General features: G+C 44.0%; 1 protein-coding gene across 1 annotated transcript in view; it reads left to right on the top strand.

The window, feature by feature from the left end:
* Positions 1-26,792, top strand: part of rab18a (RAB18A, member RAS oncogene family) — an 81,265-nt gene that overhangs the window by 50,613 nt on the left and 3,860 nt on the right. The window contains exons 4-6 of the mRNA XM_072508400.1: positions 16,246-16,318; positions 16,526-16,644; positions 26,251-26,317. Coding sequence (XP_072364501.1) covers positions 16,246-16,318; positions 16,526-16,644; positions 26,251-26,317 — 259 coding nt within the window. The remainder of the gene's footprint in view (positions 1-16,245; positions 16,319-16,525; positions 16,645-26,250; positions 26,318-26,792) is intronic.

Below are 26,792 nucleotides of genomic sequence, written 5' to 3'. Positions count from 1 at the left end.
ACAGAGCATGTTTTTCAATTTAATTGATCGCCAGAGGATAAGGTTGCCACGGTTTGACATGACACTAATTAATTTTTCCTCTCCCAAGAAATGTTTTGTCTGTACATACAGCACAGAAAGATCAGCATTCTGAAGTTTTATTTTGTTGGATATAACTGTGGCTAAATGTGAAGCAGAATGCATGATTGGTTTTCCTCTTTTTCTGCCAATTTTCCCCTTCCCCAAAGTTTTGAAGATATTGACTATTTAGCATATTGTTCCACTAATACTTTACCCTTAAGCCAGGATCAACCTAGTTCAGCTGTGAACTTTGCATGCTAAACTGTAAAGAATTTTAATGCTCAATGTGGTCTGTTGTGAAGTCTGAAATCACGTCTGTATGTAAACTTGAACTTTTAAGCTTAATCAACTGAAACCGCAATTTTCTATAATTCGTGAAGCTTTTTTGGCACAAATTGTATCTTTTTCTTGTCTTGAGCTTTTGCTGATGTCTTTATTGAGTTAGACAAGCCCATACAAAATTATTTGTGTTCAGCAGCAAAAGTTCACATCTGTAAACGCTATATGCCATGAATGCAAAAAAAAATGGTAGTTCGAATCTCTGCAATGCAGAAGGAGGCCATTTGGCCCATCACATCTGCACCGACCCTCTGAAAGTGCATCCCATCCAGGCCCACTCCCCCTATCCTATCCCCACCATTTCTTGCTTTTCAAAATTTTGCAGCAGATAGATCAATGGTGGTAAGCACTGCTGCCCCACAGCACCAGGGACTTGGGTTCAACCCCACCTAACCTGTACATCCCTAGACACTAGGGGGCAATTTTATCATGGCTAATCTTCCCAACTTGCACATCTTTGGACTGTGGGAGGTAACCGGAGCACCCAGAGGAAACCCTCGCAGACACTGGGAGAAAGTGCAAACTCCACACAGTCAGCCAAGGCTGGAATTGAACCCGGGTCCCTGGTGCTGTGAGGCAACAGTGCTAACCACTCTGCCACCGTTGATCTATCTCCTGCAAAATTTTTAAAAGCAAGAAATGGAAATCATTTATGCCGTTACAGTACTGTTCAAGTTCCATGTTCATTGTTATAAAATATTTATATTCCCGCTAACATCAAAAACTGCTCACCTGAATATTGAAATTAAACATGTCATGCATAATAATGGACTCTTTAATGGCATCTAAAGAGATGTATATCAGTTGTAGTTAATAATGACCCTGAAAACCAGTTGCTGAAGAGTTTTCTGTGTCTTCACAATGCAATATCTGTTTAAAAAATAGTCTTGAGGTGAAAAAGGGATTTGAGACACCATGTTGTCTGATCTAGAATTCATTAAATAAAAATCTCCTGAAAATGGAAGTCATTTTCATAATTTTGTGCCCTGATTTGGTTATTTTTAAAAAACTCGATTCAACATTATGGGCCGGATTTTCTGCCCACATTGCAGCATGTTTTGCAGTGGTGGGGGCAACCTGCCATTGGCCGGCGACAGCGACAACGGGTTTTCCTGTTGTTTGCAGTCTCCGTGGTGTATGTGTGCGTGTGTTTGCCACTGGCAGGACCAGAAGATCCTGCCAGCGGGAATGGTTGGAAAAATTTGGCTCGTACATGTGTGATATTTAAATATTGAATAAGCTTGATACCATGGCAACATATTGAAACTTCAGATGAACAGGAAAAATCAGTTTCACAGAAAATCATATTCTATTTGATTTTTGACTACTTGATTAGAATTGTTTTTAAATTTTAGAGTACCCAATTCATTTTTTCCAATTAAGGGGCAATTTAGCATGGCCAATCCACCCAACTTGCACATCTTTGGCTTGTGGGGGCGAAACCCACGCAAACATGGGAAGAATGTGCAAACTCCACACGGACAGTGACCCAGAGCCGGGATCGAACCTGGGACCTCGGCGCCGTGAGGCCGCAGTGCTAACCACTGTGCCACCGTGCTGCCCGCTTGATTAGAATTTATCTTTAATTTGTGATTATCATGTAATAAAATAATCGTGTTGCTTATTAGAATTTGCCTTTGCTCTCATTCTGTTGCTTACAACTTCTAAATCTTAATATTTTCCCTGTCCAACTTGTTTTTGTTTATGCTTTAAAACTTGTATCATGCTTCGATGGATCCTATTCACAATCTAAGCTTGGTGTTCATTAGAAAGCTGAACATTTTTAAAATCCGTTTAATAATAATCTTTATTTGTGTCACCAGTAGGCTTACATTAACATTGCAATGAACTTACTATGAAAATTCACTGGCGCCTGATTGGGTACACACAGAGAATTCAGAATGTCCAATTCACTAACAAGCACGTCTTTCAAGACTTTGTGGGAGGAAACCGGAGCACCCGGAGGAAAGTCACGCAGTCACATGCAACCTCCACTTAGACAGTGGCCCAAGCCGGGAATCGAACCCGGGGCCCTGGCGATGTGAAGCAACAGTGCTACCTACTGTGCTACGGGTGTGGGCATCACTGATTAGGCCAACATTTATCGGCCATCCCCAATTGTCCTTTCGAAGATGGTAGTGACATGCCTTCTTGAACCGCTGCAGTCCCTGCATGCAGATATGTCCACAGTCCTGTTAAGGAGGGAGTTTGAGGATTTTTAGCCAGCAACAGTGATGGAGCGGCAATATATTTCCAAGTAAGGATGGTGAGTGACTTGGGTGGGTGGGGGGAGGGAGCTTCCAGGTGGTGTTCACGTCAGTCTGCTGCCCTTGTCCTTCTAGATGGTAGCAGTTATGGTTTTGAAAGGTGCTGTTGGATCCTTTGGTGAGTTCCTGCAGTGCATCTTGTAGATGGTACTCGCTGCTTCCAGTGCTCATCAGTGGTCAAGGGAGTTGATGTTTGTGGAAGGGATGCCAATTAAGGGGTCTGCTTTGTTGTGGAAGGGATGCCAATCAAGTGGTCTGCTTTGTCCTGAATGACATCAAGCTGCTTGTGTTTTTGGAGCTGCACTAATCCAGGCAAGTGGAGAGTATTCCATCACATTCCTGATTTGTGCTTTGTAGTTTGTGGACAGAGTTTGGGTGGTCAGGAGGTGAGTTACTTGCTGCAGGATACCTAGCCTCTCTTGTTGAAGGTGGTCATTGCCTGGCAGTTGTGTGCTGCCAATGTTATTTGCCACTTGTCAGCCCAAGCCTGGACATTGCTTGTTCATGCTGTATTTAGACATGAACTGCTTAAGTATCTGAGGATATCTTGTGTTCCATCTTGGTATTTAATTTTGGTAGATAATGATGCACGTCTGGTGCCCGTTTTACCTTTCACGTTTCTTGACCATTCACATTAGGGGCTGGTTTAGCACAGGGTTAAAGTGCTAGCTTTTAAAGCAGCACGGTTCAATTCCCGTACCAGCCTCCCCGAACAGGTGCCAGAATGTGGCGACTAGGGGCTTTTCACAGTACCTTCATTTGAAGCCTTCTTGTGACAATACGCAATTTTCATTTCATTTTTCATTTCATTTTCACATTTCTTGCTTGGAGTATCTCACCAACCATCGGTAAGGTAGCAATGCAAAACATAATGTACAAAAAAAATCTTCTGGAGTTGGCTACTTGTGAAAGAACAGAGATCTCGGCAGTGATTCCTGGTCCTTCTCTTGCTCTTAAAAATAATATTTAGAAAGAAATATGCAGTCAGTGTAGTATTTCCTTTGAAGCTAGTCACTGTTGCAATGTAGGAAAACGCAGCAGTTAATTTAGGTCTCCCAAATAGCAGTGTGACAGTGACCAAATAATCAGAATTATTTCAAGTGATATTAATTAAGGGATAAATGTTGAGCTGAACATGGCAAGAACTTCCCTGACCTTCAAATAGCGCAACTGAATCTTTTATATTCTAATGAGAGGACAGACTGGGCTTCTGTTTAATTGCTCGTTCAAATAATGCAGCACACTCAGTACTGCACCAGGGTGTCCTACTACTGTAGCTCATGTGAGTAAGTTCAATCAAAATTAAGGAAGTAATTTATACAAGACTTTTGTTGGTCCGTGATTGTGTGCAATGTTTGGTGTCCAATTGTAGGCAGGCTACCACAGAAAATGGGTAATTTTCAGTGTAGATTCACCGAGATAGAATTCTCCTCCTGTACTATCTATGAAGGGAATTTCTTTTGTTTTCCATACAGCGGGTGAGGTTGAGTGGATTCTGATTAGATATTGGAATTTTCTGCCACAAAGGTTGAAGCTTTTAAAATTAATAGTTATTTGCTCGCCGATGTTTGTTTGGTTTGGGATTCATCCATGAGCTGAATTCCAGAGCCGAAGCAAGAGTGCCTGCCTTTGACATCAAGGCATTTAACCAAGTGTGGTATCAAGTCAAAGAGGCCTACAGCACAGAAAAGGCCCTTTGGCCCATCGCACCTGCGCTGATCAAAAACAACCACCTAACTATTCTAATGCATTTTCCAGCACTTGGCCCATTCCTTGGCATTGCAAATACACATCTAAATACTTCCTAAATGTTATGAGAGTCTCTGCCTCCATCACCCTTTCAGGCAGTGAATTACAGACTTCCACTGCCCTGTGGGTGAAAAAGATTTTCCTTGCATCCCCTCTAAAACTCCTGCCCCTTCCCTTAAATTTATGCCCCCAGGTCATTGATCCCACCATCAAGGGGAAAGGTTTCTTCCTGTCTACTCTGTCTAAGCCCCTCCTAATTTTATACATCACAATCATGTCCCTCCTCGGTCTCCTCTGCTCCAAGGAAAACAACCCCAGTCTATCCAATCACTCATCATAGCTAAAGCTCTCCAGGCCAGGCAACATCCTGGTAAATCTCATCTGCAGCCTTTCCTGTGCGATCACAATCCTCCTTTAATGTGGATTCCAGAACTGTACACATTATTCTAGCTGGGACCTAACCAACTTTTATACTGTTCCAGCATAACCTCCCTATTCTTAAAAACTCTATGCCTGTGTCTAGTGAGGTCCTACAGGGATAAGTGTTGGGGCCCTTGCTGTTTGTGGTTTATCTAAATGATTTAGACATGAAAGTAGGAGGTTTGATGTAGGGGAGGCTGTGGCACACTGGCATTGTCGCTGGACTAGTGATCCAGAGACCCAGAGTCATACCCTGGGGACTCGGGTTCTAATCCTGCCATGCCAGATGGTGAAATTAAGTATTTAACTCTAATAAAAGGCAAATATACCATATGCCGCCTTAACCACTCTATCCACCTGCCCTGCTACCTTAAGGGACCAGTATGCATGTACACCATCCCAGTGCTTCCCAGGGGCTTGCCGTTTCTCATGTATTCCCTTGTCTTGTTTGTCCTGCCCAAGTACATCATCTCGCACTTAGCCGGATTGAATTCCATTTGCCTAATTTACCGTCTAATGTCAGGCTATCCTCCTCACTATTTACCACCCACAAATTTTAAATTGCTGGCTAGGCCAGCATTTATAGCCCATCCCTGAGCCTGGAGGGCATTTAAGAGTCAACCAAATTGCTGTAGATCTGAAGTCACATGCAGGCCAGAAAGACAAATTTCCTTCCTTAAAGGGCATTACCGAACCAGATGGGTTTTTACTACAATGGTTTCATGGTAATTGTTAGACTTTCCAGATTTAAAAAAAAATTGGATTCCAATTTCACCATCTGGCATGGCGGGATCAGAACCCAAGTCCCCTGGGTATGACTCTGGGTCTGTGGATCACTGGTAAGGTGTCAATACCAGTGCGCCACAGCCTCCCCTACATCAAACATCCTTCTTTCATGTCTAAATCATTTAGATAAACCACAAACAGTAAGGGCCCCAACACTGATCCCTGTAGGGCCTCACTAGACACAGGCGGGAAAACACCGTTGACCATCACCCTGCCATTCAGCTAATTCTGGAAATTGGAAATTCAGCAAATTGGAATTTGCCAAATTTCCGTGGGATCTCATTGGCTCCATTTTGCCATCAGTTCAGTTCCCATGATGGGACCTTGTCAAAAGTTTTGCTGTCAAATGCATTGCCCTCATCTACACACCTGCTACCTCTTCAATAAATTCAATCAAGTTGGTCAGACATGATCTCCCCTTAACAAAACCATGCTGGCTGTTCTTGATTAATCCCGCCTCTTCAAATGCAACTAATTCTGTGTCTCAGAATTGCTTCCAATAGATTGATAGGCATGTAGTTTCTTGGTTTATCCCTTCCTCCCATCTTGAATAATGGTACCACATTGGCTATCCTCCAGTCCGCCGCTACCTCTCCTGTGGTCAGAGAAGAATTGATAATTATTGCCAGTGCCCTTGCTATTTCCTCCCTTGCCTCAATCAGCATGGGATACATTTTATCTGGTTCTGGAGCCCACTCATAACTATCTCTGTTAATTTCTTTAATTTTATCACAGTCCTTCCTGATTTCTGTACCCACACTGGCCATTTCACAAGTAAACAAGAATCCTACCTAGGTCCTCTGGCTCCACACACAAATTACCACTGTTGTCCTTAATGCGACCTACTCTTCCCTTAGTTATCCTTTATCCTTTTACCCTTAATGTACTTGTAAAGCAACATAGGATCCTTTATTTTACCTGCCAGTATCGTTTCATCCTTTTTGCTCACCTAATTTCATTTTTAAGTTCCCTCTTATCCGCTCTATATGCCTCTGGAGCTTCTGCTGTTTTGTGCCTTCTATCTGCCACAAACCTCCTCTTTTCTCCTTATCCAATGCTGTATATCCCTTGATATCTAGGGTTCACTGGATTTGTTGGTCCCACCCTTTTTCTTGATTGGAACAAGTTGGCTCTGGACTCCCGCTATTTCCTTCTCTAATGCATCCCACTGTTCTGTCGCAGATTTACCTAAACGTGTCTGCTCCCAGTCCACTCTGGCCAAATCAAAGCTGATCTTATTTAAAATCAGCCTTCCCTCAATTTAGAACTTTGATTTCAGCAAAATGCTCGCCCACTGTGGGCGGGACAGTGGCACAGTAGTTAGCACTGCTGCCTCCGTGTCAGGGACCCGGGTCCGATCCAGACCTCCGGTGACTGTTTGGAGTTTGCACATTTTTCCCATGTCTGCATGGGTTTCTTCCGGGTGCTCCGGTTTCCTCCCACAGTCCAAAGATGGCACGTTAGGTAGATTACCCCTAGATGGGGTTATAGGGATGGGGTGTGGGTTGGGCCTCGGTAGGGGGCAGGTGCAGGCCTGCTGGGCCGAATGACTTCCTGCATGGTAGGGATTCTATGATTCACTGATACTTAATCCACTTGCCTGGCTTTGTTACCTATAATTAAGCTCCCTCTATTTTAGGTGCTTCTACGTACTGGCTTAAAAGGACCCCCTGGATGCAGGGGCTGGTTTAGCACAGTGGGCTAAACAGCTGGCTTGTAATGCAGAACACGGTCAGCAGCACGAGTCCAATTCCCATAACGGCCTCCCCGAACAGGCGCCGGAATGTGGTGACTATGGGCTTTTAACAGTAACTTAAGTGAAGCCTACTTGCGAGAATAAGTGATTATTATTATTATTTTAAGGATTCTGCTTCCTCCAAACCTTTCACATTATGATTACCCCAGTTAATGTTGGGGAAGTTGGAATCACCTATTATCACTACCCTATTGCTTTTACACTTCTCTGAAGTTTGCCTACATATCAACTCTTCTATTTTTCCCGGACTGTTGCGGGGCCTATTGAACACTCCCTGCAATTGCTTTTTGGTTTTTAAGTTCTACCCATACAGCTTCATTTGAAGAGCCTCCTGAGATACTGTCCCTCCTTACTGCTGTAATTGATTCCCTAAAATTGTGACACTACCCCCCCCTTCTCGCCTGAAGATCCTATATCCTGAAATATTGAGTTGCCAATTCTGCCCGTATGTCAACTATGTCTCAATGACAGCAGTGATATCATATTCCCCCCCCCCCCCCTCCCAAATGTTCTAATTTGTGCCCTCAACTTGTTTGTCACACTCCTTGCATTAAAATAAATAGAATATCAAGAAGCCCCAGTAAAACAAGTTTGTGAGGATCTGGCGAAACCTCTGAAGTGGCTGAAATCCTGCCTGGCACGCAGCGTTGCAAGCCCAGACCTCGCTGCAGGAGTTTCTCAAGACTGTGACCTCACTTCAGCTGCTTCATCAATGTCCTTCCCTCTCATCATCTGGTTGAAATGGAACTGTTGTACATTGTTTTACCGTGAGCATGTATGATCTTTCTTACGTTGTTGCTCGAAACTGTCACATAACAGCATTGTATGATGACCACATTGACTGACTGCAGCTCCTCTAAAACAAAAGCTCACTAACACCACCCCACGGGCATTTGGGGGGTGGGGAGGAGGAGGTGGGGGGGGGGTCGAGGGGCTGGAATAAATGCTGGTCTTGTGGGTGATGCCAACGTCCTGAGATTTCTTTTTTTTAAAAGCGAAATATTAAATAATATGAGAAGCAAGCACTAGAATATGTTTTGGAAAAGTGGCTCAGGTAGCAAAAAAATACTGGTGCAAACTTAGTCCTATTTTATGCAGTATCATGGCTAAGCACCAAATAAATTGCTTTGATCCTTAAATAATACTCTTTGAGAATGCAGACTATCTTGAAGCAGATTGGGCTATAGTTCTAAATGGTATTAAATTTAGAGTACTATGAAGTAAATTGCGGTGGGGTGGGGGGGGGGGTGGGGGGGTCATCCTGCCAGCTGGTGGTTCACGTATTTATCAACTCATTAAGGTTTATGATTGTTCCAGTCAATTTGTTTGTAAACTATTACGATCTGATGGTTTGTCTACCTGGTGTTTGGGTAGTTTCATTTTTAGTATTCATTAAATCTGCAAATCAGAGGCAAATTATTTATTTCACTCCTATTCCATCAGCCTACATTGTAGCTGGTTTGTTCATTTCTTAGTAGTCCAACCCTTCTTGATTAACTTGCCATTAGCATGTCGATATATTTTTTTACTGCCCTTCTATGTTTATGAAGAGCACAAAGGATCGAACTGTGCCAACCATTATGAGGAATATTTTTCATCTTCTAGACCACTTTGAATTGTGCAGCATTTGCAATGAACAGCAGTGCTCCTGCACAAGCAAAATTTAGTTAATTAAACAATGCTTTGATGTAAGGGAGGTTGCTAATGAATATAAGTGAGAGTGGAAGAAAATTTTTCAATACAAAGTGGCTACATTTTTTATTTTGGCTTGTCTCCTGCAGTCGCCTCAAATTGAGGTTTGAGATTATAAATCCCCAATTAAATTCTTTCTCTGCCCCAGTTGATTTTAAAACATGTATTGAGCTGGGAATCCTGCTGACAGTAATTATATCCAATGGATGCTAACTGATTACCATCTGTATCTGTTCATTGCGCCAAATGAGTGATACCTGAGCAGGGAAAATTATTGCAAACCCAACATTTAACTCCCAGTGCTCTAGGGTGCCTCCTGAATAGGATCCGGAACAGGCCTGGATGCAGGTCAGCTGGAGGGGCTCAGTGACACCAGGGCTTTCAACTGTGTGTGAAAGCTAAAATGGTAGGTCTCTTCACGAATGGTGTAAAACTAATCTAAAATACAAAAACATGCTTGCCAGGTAAGATATATTGAGAAAATTCCCTACAATTTGAATCATCCAAATAAATTTGATTTGTTTCAACTAAGACAACATCCAGAAGTGACGATTGAAACAATGAACTTGTGTCGAAATCAGTGCTTGTTAAATCTTTGGTTTGCAGAGTTCTGTTGGGTGTGGATAGTTGAAACCCTTGAGGAGTATAAAGAAAGTAGGAAGGTACTTAAGCGGGAAATTAGAAGGGCGAGGAGTCCTGAGAAGTCTTTGGTAAGTGGATTAAGGTGAATCCCAAAGTTGTTTTTATTCATATCTAAAAAGCAAGAGGGTGGCCAGGGAAAGGATTGGACCAGGACAGTGGGGGGAGCCTGTGTTGAGCCAGAGGAAATAGGCGAGGTACTTTGCATCAGTGTTCACCAAAGAAAAGGACTTTGTGGAAGATGATTCTTGGGTGGCATGTGTGGATAGTCTGGGTCATGTTAACATCAAAAAGGAGGAAGTATTGGGTATTTTAAAAGACATTTAGGTAGATTACACGTACATAAAAAGCAAGAGGGTAGCCAGGGAAAGGGTTGGCCCACTGAAGGATAGGCAAGGGAATCTATGTGTGGAGCCAGAGGAAATGGGCGCGGTACTAAATGAATACTTTGCATCAGTATTCACCAAAGAGAAGAAATTGGTAGATGTTGATTCTGGAGAAGGGTGTGTAGACAGCCTGGGTCACATTGAGATCCAAAAAGACGAGCTGTTGGGTATCTTAAAAAATATTAAGGTAGATAAGTCCCCAGGGCTTGATGGGATCTACCCCAGAATACTGAAGGAGGCTGAAGAGAAAATTGTTGAGGCCTTGACAGAAATCTTTGGATCCTCACTGTCTTCAGGGGATGTCCCGCAGGACTGGAGAATAGCCAATGTTGTTCCTCTGTTTAAGAAGGGTAGCAAGGATAATCCAGGGAACTACAGGCCAGTGAGCCTTACTTCAGTGGTAGGGAAATTACTGGAGAGAATTCTTCGAGACAGGATCTACTCCCATTTGGAAGCAAATAGACGTATTAGTGAGAGGCAGCATAGTTTTGTGAAGGGGAGGTCGTGTCTCACTAACATGATAGAATTTTTCGAGGAGGTCACTAAGATGATGGTGCAGGTAGGGCAGTGGATGTTGTCTATATGGACTTCAGTAAGGCCTTTGACAAGGTCCCTCATGGTAGACTAGTACAAAAGGTGAAGTCACACGGGATCGGGGGGAGCTGGCAAGGTGGATACAGAACTGGCTAGGTCATAGAAGGCAGAGAGTAGCAATGGAAGGATGCTTTTCTAATTGGAGGGGTGTGACCAGTGGTGTTCCACAGGGATCAGTGCTGGGACCTTTGCTGTTTGTAGTATATATAAATGATTTGGAGGAAAATGTAACTGGTCTGATTAGTAAGTTTGCAGACGACACAAAGGTTGGTGGAATTGCGGATAGCGATGAGGACTGTCAGAGGATACAGCAGGATTTAGATTGTTTGGAGACTTGGGCGGAGAGATGGCAGATGGAGTTTAATCCGGACAAATGTGAGGTAATGCATTTTGGAAGGTCTAATGCAGGTAGGGAATATACAGTGAATGGTAGAACCCTCAAGAGTATTGAAAGTCAAAGAGATCTAGGAGTACAGGTCCACAGGTCATTGAAAGGGGCAACACAGGTGGAGAAGGTAGTCAAGAAGGCATACGGCATGCTTGCCTTCATTGGCCGGGGCATTGAGTATAAGAATTGGCAAGTCATGTTGCAGCTGTATAGAACCTTAGTTAGGCCACACTTGGAGTATAGTGTTCAATTCTGGTCGCCACACTACCAGAAGGATGTGGAGGCTTTAGAGAGGGTGCAGAAGAGATTTACCAGAATGTTGCCTGGTATGGAGAGCATTAGCTATGAGGAGCGGTTGAATAAACTCCGTTTGTTCTCACTGGAACGAAGGAGGTTGAGGGGAGACCTGATGGAGGTCTCCAAAATTATGAGGGGCATAGACAGAGTGGATAGTCAGAGGCTTTTCCCCAGGGTAGAGGGGTCAATTACTAGGGGGCATAGGTTTAAGGTGAGAGGGGCAAGGTTTAGAGTAGATGTACGAGGCAAGTTTTTTACGCAGAGGGTAGTGGGTGCCTGGAACTCTCTACCGGAGGAGGTGGTGGAAGCAGGGACGATAGTGACATTTAAGGGGCATCTTGACAAATACATGAATAGGATGGGAATAGAGGGATACGGACCCAGGAAGTGTAGAAGATTGTAGTTTAGTCGGGCAGCATGGTTGGCACGGGCTTGGAGGGCTGAAGGGCCTGTTCCTGTGCTGTACATTTCTTTGTTCTTTGTCTCCTGGGCCAGATGGGATTTACCCCAGTATACTGAGGGAAGCAAGGGAGGAAAACGCTTGGGCCTTGACTGACATCTTTGTATCCTCATTGGCTACAGGTGCGATGCCAGAGGACTGGAGAATGTGGTACCACTCTTTAAGAAAGGTAGCAGGGATAATCCTGGAAACTATAGGCCAGTGAGCCTCATGTCGGTAGTAGGTAAATTATTGGAGAGAATTCTCAGGGACAGGATTTATACCCATTTGGAAACAGTGATTCATCAGCGATAGACAGCATGGTTTTGTGAAGGGATGGTCATACTAACTTGATCATGTTTTTTGAGGAGGTGATAAAGATGATTGATATGGGGAGGGCGGTGAATGTTGTTTACATGGACTACAGTAAAGCCTTTGACAAGGTGCCTCATGGCAGACTAGTACAAAAGGTGAAGTCACACGGGATCAGAGGTGAGGTAACAAGATGGGCACAGAACTGGCTTAGTCACAGAGGCAGAGGGTAGCAGTAGAAGGGTGTTTTTCTGAATGGAAGATTGTGACTAGTGGTGTTCCATAGGGACCGGTGTTGGGGCCTCTGTTTGTAGTATACATAAACGGTTTGGAGGAAAATGTATCTATTTGATTAGTAAGTTTGCAGATGACACCAAGGTTGTGGAGGAGTGCCAGATTGTCATAGGATACAGCAGGACACAGATAGGTTGGAGACTTGGGCAAAGAAATGGTAAATGGCTTTTAGTCCAGACAAATGAAGTAATACATTTTGGTAGGTCTAACATAGAGGGAAATGGCAAAACTCTTAGGAATATAGAAAGCCAGAGAGGTCTGGCATACAGGTCCACAGATCTTTGAAAGGGGCGACACAAGTAGACAAGGTAGCCAAGAAAGCATACGGAATGCTTGCCTTTATTGGAGGGGACATCGAGAATAAAAACTGACATGTCATGCTACAGTTGTATAGAACCTTGGTAAGGCCGCACTTGGAGTATTGAGCACAATTCTGGTCGCCATGCTACCAGAAGGATGTGGAAGCTTTGGAGAAGATGCAGAGGAGGTTTACCAGGATGTTGCCTGGTCTGGAGGGTTTTAGCTATGCGGAGAGGCTGAATAGACTCTGACTGTTTTCATTAGAACAAGGGAGGGTGAGGTCTACAAGATTATGAGGGGCATGGATAGAGTGGATGGGCAGGCACTCTTTCCCAGGGTGGAGGGGTGAGCCACTAGGGGCATAGGTATAAGGCCCATGGGACAAAATTTAGAGGAGATGTGCAAGGCAGGTTTTTTTACACAGAGGGTGGTGACTGACTGGAACGCACTGCCAGGGGAGGTCGTGGAAGCAGATACATAACGGCATTCAAAAGTCATCTTGACAAATACATGGATAGAATGGGTACAGAGGGATATGGCACTCGAAGTGCCGAGGGTTCTAACCAAAGGTAATATCATGACCAGTACAGACTTGGAGGGCCAAAGGAAAGGGCCTGTTCCTGTGCTTTATTGTTCTTTGACTTTTGAACTGTTGTTGATAATAGGCACTTGAATAGATTTGATTTTTAAAGTCATCAAGGATATCTTTTATGATATATATATATATATATATATATAAGAAAGTCATCTTTCAGAGCCATGGGGTTACCATATTGGGTGGTGTTCACCCTTCTATTTGCACAAATATTCATGCATTCTATGAATGTTGCTAAATCTGGATAGAGTTGCCGATTTCAATTCGAAGGTTGAGAGGACTGTTTAGAATTAGGGCCATATGTATTAGCTTAGCTGTAATGATTTCCCTGCTACTAAGAATGTCATATTGTTTATAAATCTTTTTGTGCTCTGGAATCAGTTATGTTACATATGGATCACTATCAGGTCTCTTCTGCACTCCGAACTGAGGGAGTCAGAAAACCTGAACTACCCATGCTTAATTTAATTGCTTCTGTTATCCTTCAAGTAAAATTCTTGGACTAGCATAACTTCACATTTCATTCTAGATGATTTAGACAAAATTTTGGATCGTTCACTGTGCGATTAATCTCCTTGGCATTCCATGAGATCATTTTTTTAAAATTGTCTTACCAATGCAGCTCATTTTGTAAGATCATTCTGGCATTCAAGTCTGGCATGTTTAGAATTATGCTACTGGCTATTTGGGTACATTTAATCTTCAGGAATAGTTTTAAGAATTCTCAAGGTTGTTATCCAAAATATCTGAAGACTTTGGCTACTGCTCTATTTAGCCATAGGGGGGCGCTTATAGCCAAATAATGGGATTTGCTGCTCCTCCGGCATTTGGCAAGTTGGAATCATCATGCTGTCATAGTCATAGCAAGTGGAATCTACTGGACTTTACACTATTGGATTTTATCTATGATAAATGTGACTTCACAGTTGATGAGGCATAGGCACACTTTCGTACTTAATCTAATGTTACTGGCCAGAACTTTCCACATCAGTTCTGTTGTCATTTTTCTCCATTTTAGACCATGCCACTGAATGCAGAATAATTTCCCATTTCAACACAATTCTTAAATGATTTTGCGTGACTAATGTATTAGACATAGGATGGGATTCTCCGGTTGCCAATGCCGAAATCGCGACGATCCCGTTTGTGCCAAAATCAGGGCGGGGCCACTTTTGCAATGCTCCGCCCCCTCAAACGGCATACTCCTGGGAGTATGCCGCACGCCATCTGGGTGGCCTCAGGACGTCATTTGAGGCCCTCCCCTGATGCTTCGCTCCCAGCAGGGGCTGGGGGAGCTGGGGCTGTTTAGCACAGGGCTAATTCGCTGGCTTTGAAAGCAGACCAAGGCAGGCCAGCAGCACGGTTCAATTCCCGTACCAGCCTCCCCGAACAGGCGCCGGAATGTGGCGACTAGGGGCTTTTCACAGTAACTTCATTTGAAGCCTACTTGTGACAATAAGCGATTTTCATTCATTTCAATGGGCTTAGTTCCCGACGGCATGGAACACGTTCTTTTTTTTTTCCGTGAACTCGCGTGGCGACTGCGGATTGAGTCCAGCGGTGTCACAGTCGGGGTGGGAGGGGGGAGCCGTTCCCCGGGCAGGGGTTCTTTGGCAGGGGCTGGGGGAACTGGTGGGGGATGTTCCGGGGGGGTGGCGAGGCTGATTACTGGGGGGTAGTATTTGGTAGGCCGGGTCCGCGCACGGCCAGTGCCATGTTGCAGGGCACGGTCGCTGCAGGCCACCGCCGTGCACCTGCACGGCCACGGACCCGGCAATTCTCCGGCTGTATCTGCATGTAAAGCCGCGGGCTTTACGCTGCGTGCCTGCTACCCCCCACCAGACGGATGATCAGTGCAGCTTTTGCGCCATTTTTACGGGCATAAAACGGCACTGTTCCCACGCCGGCGTCAGCACTTAGTCTTCAAATCAGAGCATCCATCCCATAGAATATACAGTGCAGATTTTCAGGGGTTTTTAGGTGCTGTTATCAGCAGTTTCCTGGTTTTTTTTTTTTTTGAATGCATCTGTTTGGCACAGTGGCATTCAAAATTGGCACTCCTTCCGAGGAAGATTTACAAGGGTGAAACAGGCTTGCTGGTTAATCTTTCTTTCACGGGAAGTGGGCATTGCTGGCTAGGCTAGCATTTAATTGCTCATCCCTAATTGCCCTCAAAGGTGGTGGTGAGCTGCCTTGTTGAACCGCTGCAGTCTCAAGTGGTATAGGTACATCCACAGTGCTGTTGGGGGGGGGGGGGGGGGGAGGAGGAGAAAGAGTTTCCAGGATTTTAACCCAGCTACTGAACAAATAGCTTTCAGCTGGTGCTATTCCCATGCATCTAGTTGTCCTTCTAGGTGATAGAGATCATGCGTTTTGGAAGATGTTGTCAAAAACTTTGGCGATTTGCTGCAGTGCGTCTTGTACATGGCACACACTGCTCTACTGTGCTTCTATGAAGAGAGTGAATGTCGAAGGTGATGAATAGAGAACAGCTGTTCAAGCATGACATAATTCATCCAAGTAAAAATCAGATTATGAAACCTATTTTGATTTTATTTTTAAAAATTGAGTGAGCAAGACTGATTTTCTATCTCTGATAAATTTCCCAGTAATGAATAATTCTAACTACCAGAACTGTTCTGCTAACTATTTGTGATCTACCTACTGGCTTAATTTGGATCTGCAATTTTAATAATGTATGATTTCAGAAGTATTTACTTATTACTTTATTTCTAGTTTATTGATGACAATCATTTCATACAAATTCAATTTTGTGGGTGAAAGATGAAGATTACACATATCCCCTTAACAAAAAATTGGATGTCGAACACCTTTCTGAATACTAATACAGTAAACTATGAGCGGTTCACTTCCACACAACTCTTCCCCCCCCAACTGCCTCTCAATAAATGTCATTGTTCTTTGATTTCAGGATACTGCTGGCCAGGAACGGTTCAGGACCTTGACCCCCAGTTACTATCGAGGGGCACAAGGTGTTATACTAGGTAAAATGATTAAAACTTTTTTTTGATTGCATGTACACAATGAAGTATTGCATTACAATTTCTTAGCGATATAACATTTCTACCCATAAAGTGACTAGCCATCAAACACCAAAACCTATACAGTCCTATTCGCATCTACTTTAATATTGCTTTGACGCCAAGGTTAAGCTATCTGCATTTATAAATTTGGAAATGCTTCTTTTTCAGTGTATGACGTGACCAGAAGAGAGACCTTTGTAAAATTAGAAAATTGGCTGAGTGAGCTGGAGACATATTGCACAAGGAATGATATTGTGAAAATGTTAGTTGGAAACAAAATTGATAAAGTAAGTGATGTAATTTAGATGTCTGTTGAATTATCTTTTGTTTTTAATCTGGGGCTGGTTTAGCACAGTGGGTGGGGCTGGTTAGCACAGTGGGTGGGGCTAGTTTAGCACAGTGGGTGGGGCTGGTTAGCACAGTGGGTGGGGCTGGTTTAGCACAGTGGGCTAAACAGCTGGCTTGTAATGCAGAACAATGCCAGCAGCACAGGTTCAATTCCCGTACCGGCCTCCCCGAACAGGCACCGGAATGTGGTGACTAGGGGCTTTTCACAGTAACTTCACTGAAGCCTACTTGTGACAATAAGCGATTATTATGGGGCAGCACGGTAGAATTGTGGATAGCACAATTGCTTCACAGCTCCAGGGTCCCAGGTTCGATTCCGGCTTGGGTCACTGTCTGTGCGGAGTCTGCACATCCTCCCCGTGTGTGCGTGGGTTTCCTCCGGGTGCTCCGGTTTCCTCCCACAGTCCAAAGATGTGCAGGTTAGGTGGATTGGCCATGATAAATTGCCCTTAGTGTCCAAAATTGCCCTTAGTGTTGGGTGGGGTTACTGGGTTATGGGGATAGGGTGGAGGTGTTGACCTTGGGTAGGGTGCTCTTTCCAAGAGCCGGTGCAGACTCGATGGGTCGAATGGCCTCCTTCTGCACTGTAAATTCTACGATCACACCACATAATGTTGAGCTTCTCCAAAATATTACTTGTAAGTAAACATGTTGCAGTACCCTTTCTAGTGGTAGAATTGGGATTTGTTTCTCATTACTGCCTGTTCTCAACCCTTAATATCTTTAGGCAGTGGCACTAGCAGTAGAGTATTTATGTTTAAATCGGGTCTGAAATAGTTTCAATTTAATTCTGTCTGTTCGGCACGCCTATCCAAATCATGCTTTTACAATGTACAATATAGAGTGCATTCAATATAGAGAAAAACATACTGAGATTTACCAAAGCCTAAACTAACCTGGTGATTGGATGATCGATGCAGTTGAGGACTTTATGTATTTGTGTTTATACAGCATTTTAAAGTTTCTTTATAATGATGCTGAATCAAACTTTATATAATTTCTTGTCCAACAGGTCAGTGCGTCAGTAATGAATATTTGAAACTAGAGTAGCAGTATCCTGCTCTTATGTACTTTTTGAATTCTACACTGGTTATAAATATTTGTAATAACTTCAGATGGCGGCTTTGAGGTGAGCAGTCGCACACGTGGTGGCTCCCGCCGCAGTACCTTGATTTTGGCCCTTTTGGGATAAGGTCCCCACATAAAAGTAATACCCAACAAGTATAATGCAAGGCAGCAGATGGCAAGGAATCTTTGTCGGACTCTGATGCCCCTCGATCCTCGATGGTGGAGAGACTATCAGAGTCTCCTGCTACTCCTCTCAGTGGATGGTCAAGATGCTGGCAAGGTTCTTGGCGGATGAATTCAAGAAGCAGCTGCAGGTACTCTCTGAGGACCTTAAGAAGGCGTTGGAAGGAGCTCTAGCCCCCATCCGTGTGGCCTTGGAGTAGACGGATCAGAAGATAAAGGAGCAAGGTATGGAGGTGACACTGAAACCAGAGTGACCGGATTGTTTCCCTGGAGGTGGAGATGGAGTTGTTGGTTGAAGGGCATAAAGCGTTCAAGGCCAAGGTGGACGATCTGGAAAACCACTCCCGATGGAAAAATGTAAGAATCATTGGGCTGCCGGAGGGCCCAAGTCCTACAGACTATATGTCCAAGATGATTGGGATGATGATTATGGGGGGCTTGCCATCCCCATCATATGTGGACTCGGGCAATCAGTTGCTAAGGCAGAAGTCCCGATCTGGAGACCCACCACCGGAGGTCATCGTCTGGTTCCACAGGTACCAAGGTGAGGAACAGGTTCTGAGGTGGGCGAAATACCATCGGGACTATAGATGGGGGGAACCATGCCGTCAGGATATGTTGGGACATGGGCGCGCAGCTGGCTTGAAGGCAGAAGGTGTTCAACAGGGCCAAGTACAAAACTAATGTGCGATTTGGTGTGGTATACCCAGCTGGTCTTTTGAGTGACTTTTAAAGAGTCAGGAGCACAGATTTGACGTCGCAGGAGGGGGCCAGTGTTCAGGTAGGTGGTTTGAAGTGTGTCTACTTCAATGCCAGGAGTATACGAAACAAGGTAGGAGAACTGGCAGCATGGGTTGGTACCTGGGACTTCGATGTTGTGGCCATTTCGGAGACATGGATAGAGCAGGGACAGGAACGGATGTTGCAGGTTCCGGGGTTTAGGTGTTTTAGTAAGCTCCGAGAAGGAGGCAAAAGAGGGGGCGGTGTGGCGCTGCTAGTCAAGAGCAGTATTACGGTGGCGGAGAGGATGCTAGATGGGGACTCTTCTTCCGAGGTAGTATGGGCTGAAGTTAGAAACAGGAAAGGAGAGGTCACCCTGTTGGGAGTTTTTTATAGGCCTCCTAATAGTTCTAGGGATGTAGAGGAAAGGATGGCGAAGATGATTCTGGATATGAGCGAAAGTAACAGGGTAGTTATTATGGGAGACTTTAACTTTCCAAATATTGACTGGAAAAGATATAGTTCGAGTACAATAGATGGGTCGTTTTTTGTACAGTGTGTGCAGGAGGGTTTCCTGAAACAATATGTTGACAGGCCAACAAGAGGCGAGGCCACGTTGGATTTGGTTTTGGGTAATGAACCAGGCCAGGTGTTGGATTTGGAGGTAGGAGAGCACTTTGGGGACAGTGGCCACAATTCGGTGACGTTTACGTTAATGATGGAAAGGGATAAGTATACACCGCAGGGCAAGAGTTATAGCTGGGGGAAGGGCAATTATGATGCCATTAGACGTGACTTGGGGGGGGATAAGGTGGAGAAGTAGGCTGCAAGTGTTGGGCACACTGGATAAGTGGGGCTTGTTCAAGGATCAGCTACTGCGTGTTCTTGATAAGTATGTACCGGTCAGACAGGGAGGAAGGCGTCGAGCGAGGGAACCGTGGTTTACCAAGGAAGTGGAACCTCTTGTTAAGAGGAAGAAGGAGGCCTATGTGAAGATGAAGTGTGAAGTTTCGGTTGGGGCGATGGATAGTTACAAAGTAGCGAGGAAGGATCTAAAGAGAGAGCTAAGACGAGCAAGGAGGGGACATGAGAAGTATTTGGCAGGAAGGATCAAGGAAAACCCAAAAGCTTTCTATAGGTATGTCAGGAATAAGCGAATGACTAGGGAAAGAGTAGGACCAGTCAAGGACAGGGATGGGAAATTGTGTGTGGCGTCTGAAGAGATAGGCGAGATACTAAATGAATATTTTTCGTCAGTATTCACTCAGGAAAAAGATAATGTTGTGGAGGAGACTGCTGAGCCCCAGGCTAATAGAATAGATGGCATTGAGGTACGTAGGGAAGAGGTGTTGGCAATTCTGGACAGGCTGAAAATAGATAAGTCCCCGGGACCTGATGGGATTTATCCTAGGATTCTCTGGGAGGCCAGGGTAGAGATTGCTGGACCTTTGGCTTTGATTTTTATGTCATCATTGGCTACAGGAATAGTGCCAGAGGACTGGAGGACAGCAAATGTGGTCCCTTTGTTCAAAAAGGGGAGCAGAGACAACCCCGGCAACTATAGACCGGTGAGCCTCACGTCTGTAGTGGGTAAAGTCTTGGAGGGGATTATAAGAGACAAGATTTATAATCATCTAGATAAGAATAATATGATCAGGGATAGTCAGCATGGCTTTGTGAAGGGTAGGTCATGCCTCACAAACCTTATTGAGTTCTTTGAGAAGGTGACTGAACAGGTAGACGAGGGTAGAGCAGTTGATGTGGTGTATATGGATTTCAGCAAAGCGTTTGATAAGGTTCCCCACGGTAGGCTATTGCAAAAAATACGGAGGCTGGGGATTGAGGGTGATTTCGAGATGTGGATCAGAAATTGGCTAGCTGAAAGAAGACAGAGGGTGGTGGTTGATGGGAAATGTTCAGAATGGAGTACAGTCACAAGTGGAGTACCACAAGGATCTGTTCTGGGGCCGTTGCTGTTTGTCATTTTTATCAATGACCTAGAGGAAGCTGCAGAAGGGTGGGTGAGTAAATTTGCAGACGATACTAAAGTCGGTGGTGTTGTCGATAGTGTGGAAGGATGTAGCAGGTGACAGAGGGATATAGATAAGCTGCAGAGCTGGGCTGAGAGGTGGCAAATGGAGTTTAATGTAGAGAAGTGTGAGGTGATTCACTTTGGAAGGAATAACAGGAATGCGGAATATTTGGCTAATGGTAAAGTTCTTGAAAGTGTGGATGAGCAGAGGGATCTAGGTGTCCATGTACATAGATCCCTGAAAGTTGCCACCCAGGTTGATAGGGTTGTGAAGAAGGCCTATGGAGTGTTGGCCTTTATTGGTAGAGGGATTGAGTTCCGGAGTCGGGAGGTCATGTTGCAGCTGTACAGAACTCTGGTACGGCCGCATTTGGAGTATTGCGTACAGTTCTGGTCACTGCATTATAGGAAGGACGTGGAGGCTTTGGAGCGGGTGCAGAGGAGATTTACCAGGATGTTGCCTGGTATGGAGGGAAAATCTTATGAGGAAAGGCTGATGGACTTGAGGTTGTTTTCGTTGGAGAGAAGAAGGTTAAGAGGAGACTTAATAGAGGCATACAAAATGATCAGGGGGTTGGATAGGGTGGACAGTGAGAGCCTTCTCCCGCGGATGGATATGGCTGGCACGAGGGGACATAACTTTAAACTGAGGGGTAATAAATATAGGTCAGAGGTAGGTTCTTTACGCAAAGAGTAGTGAGGCCGTGGAATGCCCTACCTGCTACAGTAGTGAACTCGCCAACATTGAGGGCATTTAAAAGTTTATTGGATAAACATATGGATGATAATGGCATAGTGTAGGTTAGATGGCTTTTGTTTCGGTGCAACATCGTGGGCCGAAGGGCCTGTACTGCGCTGTATTGTTAAAAATCCACCAAAAAAATTTTTTTTTTAATTAAAGAGCGAGATTATTACTTTGAAGCGCCAGAGGATGTAGATGAGTTTGTAAAGAAGCATGGACTGGGGCGAACTAATTGTTAGGTGCTTTGTATCTAATAATTGCAGGATTTTTGTATTGTGGGTGAGAACATGTGATTATGGGGATTTGCTGGGGGGGGGGGGGGGAAGAGGCGGGGAGGTGTTTCTGGGCAGGTTTGGAGTTTGTATTTTGTATTTTTGGGATTGGTAATTATGATGGTATGAGGCATGAGTTGGTTACGATGGACTGGGAAACTACTGAAAGGAAGGACAGTGGACAGGCAATGGTAGGCTTTCAAGGAACGAATAGGGGAACTACAAAAGTTGTTTATTCCCATTTGGTGCTAGAGTAGAAAGGGAACTATGGCCAAACCATGGCTTACAAGGTAATTAGGGATAGTATTCGATTCAAAGAAGAAAAATACAAATTAGTAAGAAAAAGCAGTAGACCTGAGAATTGAAAACAGTTTAAAATTCAGCAGGGCCAGACGAAGGGATTATGAAGGGGAAAGTACAATATGAAAGTAAGCTAGCAGGGAACATGAAAACTGACTGTAATGTCTCTGCAGGTATGTAAAGAGAAAAAGATTGATTAACAACTAATGTACGCCCCTTAGTCAGAAACAGGGGAATTCATAACGGGGAACAAAGAAATGGCTGAGAAACTAAATTCATCCTTTATTCATGTCTTCCTTTGTGAAGACAGAAGCAATGTACCAGAAATTCTGAGTAGCACAAATTTTTGTGAGGAGATGAAGGAAATTAGTAATAATAGAGAAATGGTTTTGGGGAAATAATGGGATTTAAGATGGATAGATCTCCAAGGCCTGATGATCTTCATCCCAGAGTACTTAAAGAAGTGTCCCTAGAAATAGTAGATCTACTGGTGGTCATTTTCCAAAACTCTTTGGACACTTGAATGGTTTCTACAGATTGGAGGCTAGCTAAAGTGATCCCACTATTTAAAATGGTAGGTAGAGAGAAAACAGGATTCTATAGACCAGTGAGCCTAACGTTGGTAACGTTAGTAGAGAAGTTGCTCAAGTCCATTATTGAAGATTTCAGCACACAGCATTTGGAAAGCAGTGGTGTAATCAAACAAAGTGAGTATGGATTTACGAAGGGAAATCATGCTTGACAAATCTACTAGAATTGATGTAACTAGTAGTTGACCAGGGAGAATTGGTGGATGCGGTTTATTTAGACTTTCCGAAGGCTTTCGACAAGGTCTTGTATAGCAGATTACTATGTAAAGTTAAAGCACATGGGAGTGTGTGGGTAGTGCCTTGAGCCACTATCCTTAGGGCTACGGCACAGTGGATAGCACTGCAGCTTCACAGCACCAGGGACCTGGGTTTGATTCCGACCTTTGGTGACTATCTGTGTTTGCACATTCTCCCCGTGTCTGCGTGGGATTCCCTCAGTCCAAAATTGTGCAGATTAGGTGAGGTTACAGGGATAGGGTGTGGGAGTGAGCCTAGGGTTGGGTGCTCTTTTGGAGGGTTGATGCAGATTCGATGGGCTGAATGGCATTGTAGGCATTCGATGGTTCTACAAATGAATAGAAAGCTGGTTAAGTTGGAATAAATGGGTCTTTTTCGGATTGTCAGGCAGTGACTAATGGGCTATGTAAAGTTAAAGCGCATGGAATTGTGGGTAGTGTCTTGGATTGGCTTTGGATTTATTGTCATGTGCACCAAGGTGCAATGAAAGTATTCTGCATACAGTCTAGAACAGATCGTTCCATACATGAAAAACATTGGACATACAATAAATACACAATGTAAATACATAGACATAGATATCGGGTGAAGCATATGGAGTTGAGTGCTACTCAATAGAGAAGATGCATGGAGATATCAGTTCAGTCCATAGGGTCATCAGGAGTCTGGTAACAGCCGGGAAGAAGGTGTTTTTAAATCAGTTAGCACGTGTTCTCAGACTTTTGTATCTCCTGCCCAATTGAAGAGGTTGGAAAAAAGAATAATTCTGGTGGGGGGTGGGGGGGGTGGGGGGCCTTTGATTATGCTGCCCACTTTCCCATGACAGCAGAAGGTGTAGACAGAGTCAATGGATGGGTGGTGGGTTCGCGAGATCCGGTGTGTGTGTGTGTGGTGTGTGTGTGGTGTGTGGGTGTGGGTGTGTGTGTGTGTGGTGTGTGTGTGTGTGGTGTGTGTGTGTGTGGTGTGTGTGTGTGTGTGGTGTGTGTGGTGTGTGTGTGTGTGTGGTGTGTGTGTGTGTGTGTGTGGTGTGTTTGTGTGTGGTGTGTGTGTGTGGTGTGTGTGTGTGTGTTCATTCATTGGAAGGGGCTGATTTAGCACAGTGGGCTAAACAGCTGGCTTGTAATGCAGAACAAGGCCAGCAGCACGGGTCCAATTCCCAGATCGGCCTTCCCAAACAGGCGCCGGACTGTGGTGACTAGGGGCTTTTCACAGTAACTTCATTGAAGCCTACTTGTGACAATAAGCGATTATTATTGAGTTAAACAGTGGGCAGGTGAACTGGGTCTGGTTTTTGATTTGGGGGGGGGGGGGGGGGGGGGGGGGCTCTGTGGAGTGACGCTCAGTGGAGGGTCAACTCCACCCTCTCTTGTACTAGGCCCAGCTTGATCCAGTTCAAGGTGGTCCACAGGTCGCACTTGACCAGAGCGCTGATGAGTGCTTTCTTCTTCGGGGTAGAGGATAGGTGTGAACATTGTGCTCGGGAACTATTTTTCAATGGTGTATGTTATTGTTTTGTTTTACCTTTTTTATGATGGAAAAACCTTTCTGAATAAAACTATTTTAAGATATATATTTTTAATGTTGCCTTAATAGTTTTTAAATGAGTACATTCACATGAGTGCATTCACAATACAAGTATACAGTAATAGTGACAAAAGGTCAACATTCAAATTCATTAAAACAGGCAAGGCAAGAACTTTATTGGCATAATAACAAGAAATAACAATTCCCAGTTTTCCCACTGGTACGTTTACAAAAACTGCATTGTAACAAACATTGTAACATGCATCACAGAAGCACACTTTGTAGCATGATTCACAGAAGCACACTTTGTAGCATGATTCACAGAAACACTTGGAACATGCATCACAGAAGCGCACATTGTAGCATGCACCACAGAAACACACTTTGTAGCACGCACCACACAAGCACACGTTGTAGCGTGCACCACACAAGGACACTTTTTGTAACATTCAGGACTCCATGCAAAAAAAAATCTGAAATGAACAAAACTCTAATCATATCCCAACATAATTATCTGAATGGAAATGCTGTAAAAGGGGACCAGACATACTTCAAAGGGGAACAGTCAGGAATTCACTTCTTGCCGATCCTGACAATGGTCATTACGCTTGGGCACCAGCCGTAATAGCTGTTGGCATGGTTTTGCTAGCCTTGTATCTTGCCAGCCCCTTGTGACGCATCCATGTATTTTTATAAAGTTATTGGTTACACCTCGATGTTATCTTAATTGCATTGAAGCTCATTTTTTAAAATATTGGTGTTCACCTTCAGTGAAAATTAGTGTAATTGAAGCATCAAAAAAAATTGCTTTGTTTTATATATTTTCTCAAACGATAATTCAAATATTTACTGCAACATCAGATTAATTTTAAACTCGACTGCTAAAATGTCTTCAATATTTTTTTAAATGCTCAGTTACAAGAATGCTGGTTCATATAAACTACTTAACTTGTTACTTCCATTAAATTCTGGATAGCTGTTTAATGTTGTCTTTGTAACTTGAAAAGCCTGATAGATGCTTCCCTAATTTTGAAATAAGATCTAGAATGCACAGCAGCAATATCTAACAGGAAAGACCGGTTAACACTTTGAATAGCAACCCTTTATTTCCGATGTTTTCTGCTCTTATGTCAGATTTCATGCCTTTCATTTTTATTTTATTCAGTAGATATGTTCTGAAATAATTTTACAGGCTACTAAAAAAAGGTGGACAGGTCTGTAAAAGTACTTTTTTGGTCCGTTGATATTCCAAAGGCTTCCATCTGACTACTGTACTTGGAATGAACTTGTTCTGTCTTCATTTCAATTTTGCTAGCCTTGTATCTTGCCAGCCCTGTATCTTGCCAGCCCCTTGTGACGCATCCATGTATTTCAAATTTCAATTTTGCTATTGTGATAAAGCACTTTAGTCTATTTCCAATTTTCTGTAAGTATGTATTTTAAAGACCCTTGTGCTAAATGGGCGACATGGTAGAACAGTGGTTCACACTGTTGCTTCACAGTGCCAGGGACCCGGTTCGATTCCTGGCTTGGGTCGCTGCCTGTGGAGTCTGCACGTTCTCCTGTGTTTGCGTGGGTTTCCTCCGGGTGCTCCGGTTTCCTCCCACAGTCATGCTTGTTAGGTGAATTGGACATTCTGAATTCTCCCTCCGTGTGCCCGAACAGGCGCTGCAATGTGGCGACTAGGGACTTTTCACAGTAAATTCATTGCAGTGTTAATGTAAGCTACCTGTGACACTAATAAAGGTTATTATTATATTATTCAAAGTTATTTCAGTGCAACATTATTAGTTACAACCCTGCCCCATCCCAAGCTCATTGATGAAAAACAAATGTGTGATGATGATTTTGGTTGTTAATGCCAAGCTGTTTCATAGGAAAACCGTGAAGTAGATCGGAATGAAGGGCTGAAGTTTGCAAGAAAACATTCTATGTTATTTATAGGTAAGTTTATGAAAGTCACTTCTGAATTTCTTTTTTTGAGTTGGGGCAAAGAATAAAATAATAATTTGACGACCATCGTTGGGGTGGAATAATTTTTATCAATTGGCACGATTAATGGAAAGGTTTCTCAGTGTCATTTGTGGCGGGTTTGCTGTGAGTTCCCCACTGCTATCTAGCGACGCTTGATCTCTTTTTTGGGCCCCGGGGAGTTTCTCACCGGCTTAGCCCACATTTTAAATTATTTTCATCACTGGGAAGCTGAACTCATCGGGCCACTATTTAGAAAGGGTGCCAGATCTCTGTGAGCTACACCCCCACCCATGGCGAAGTCACTCCCCACACATGGGCATTACCCCCACAGCCCTCCCCAAGTGAGGACACCCCACTATGGGGTCTGCACCCTTAACTTCCAGGACCCCCACCTGTCAACCTCCCAAAGGCCCCTTACCTGCCCTTAACCCCAACCCCCCCCCCC

This window comes from Scyliorhinus torazame, chromosome 6, assembly GCF_047496885.1.
Source record: "Scyliorhinus torazame isolate Kashiwa2021f chromosome 6, sScyTor2.1, whole genome shotgun sequence".
NCBI lineage: Eukaryota > Metazoa > Chordata > Chondrichthyes > Carcharhiniformes > Scyliorhinidae > Scyliorhinus > Scyliorhinus torazame.
This window is presented reverse-complemented; position numbering and strand designations above follow the sequence as displayed.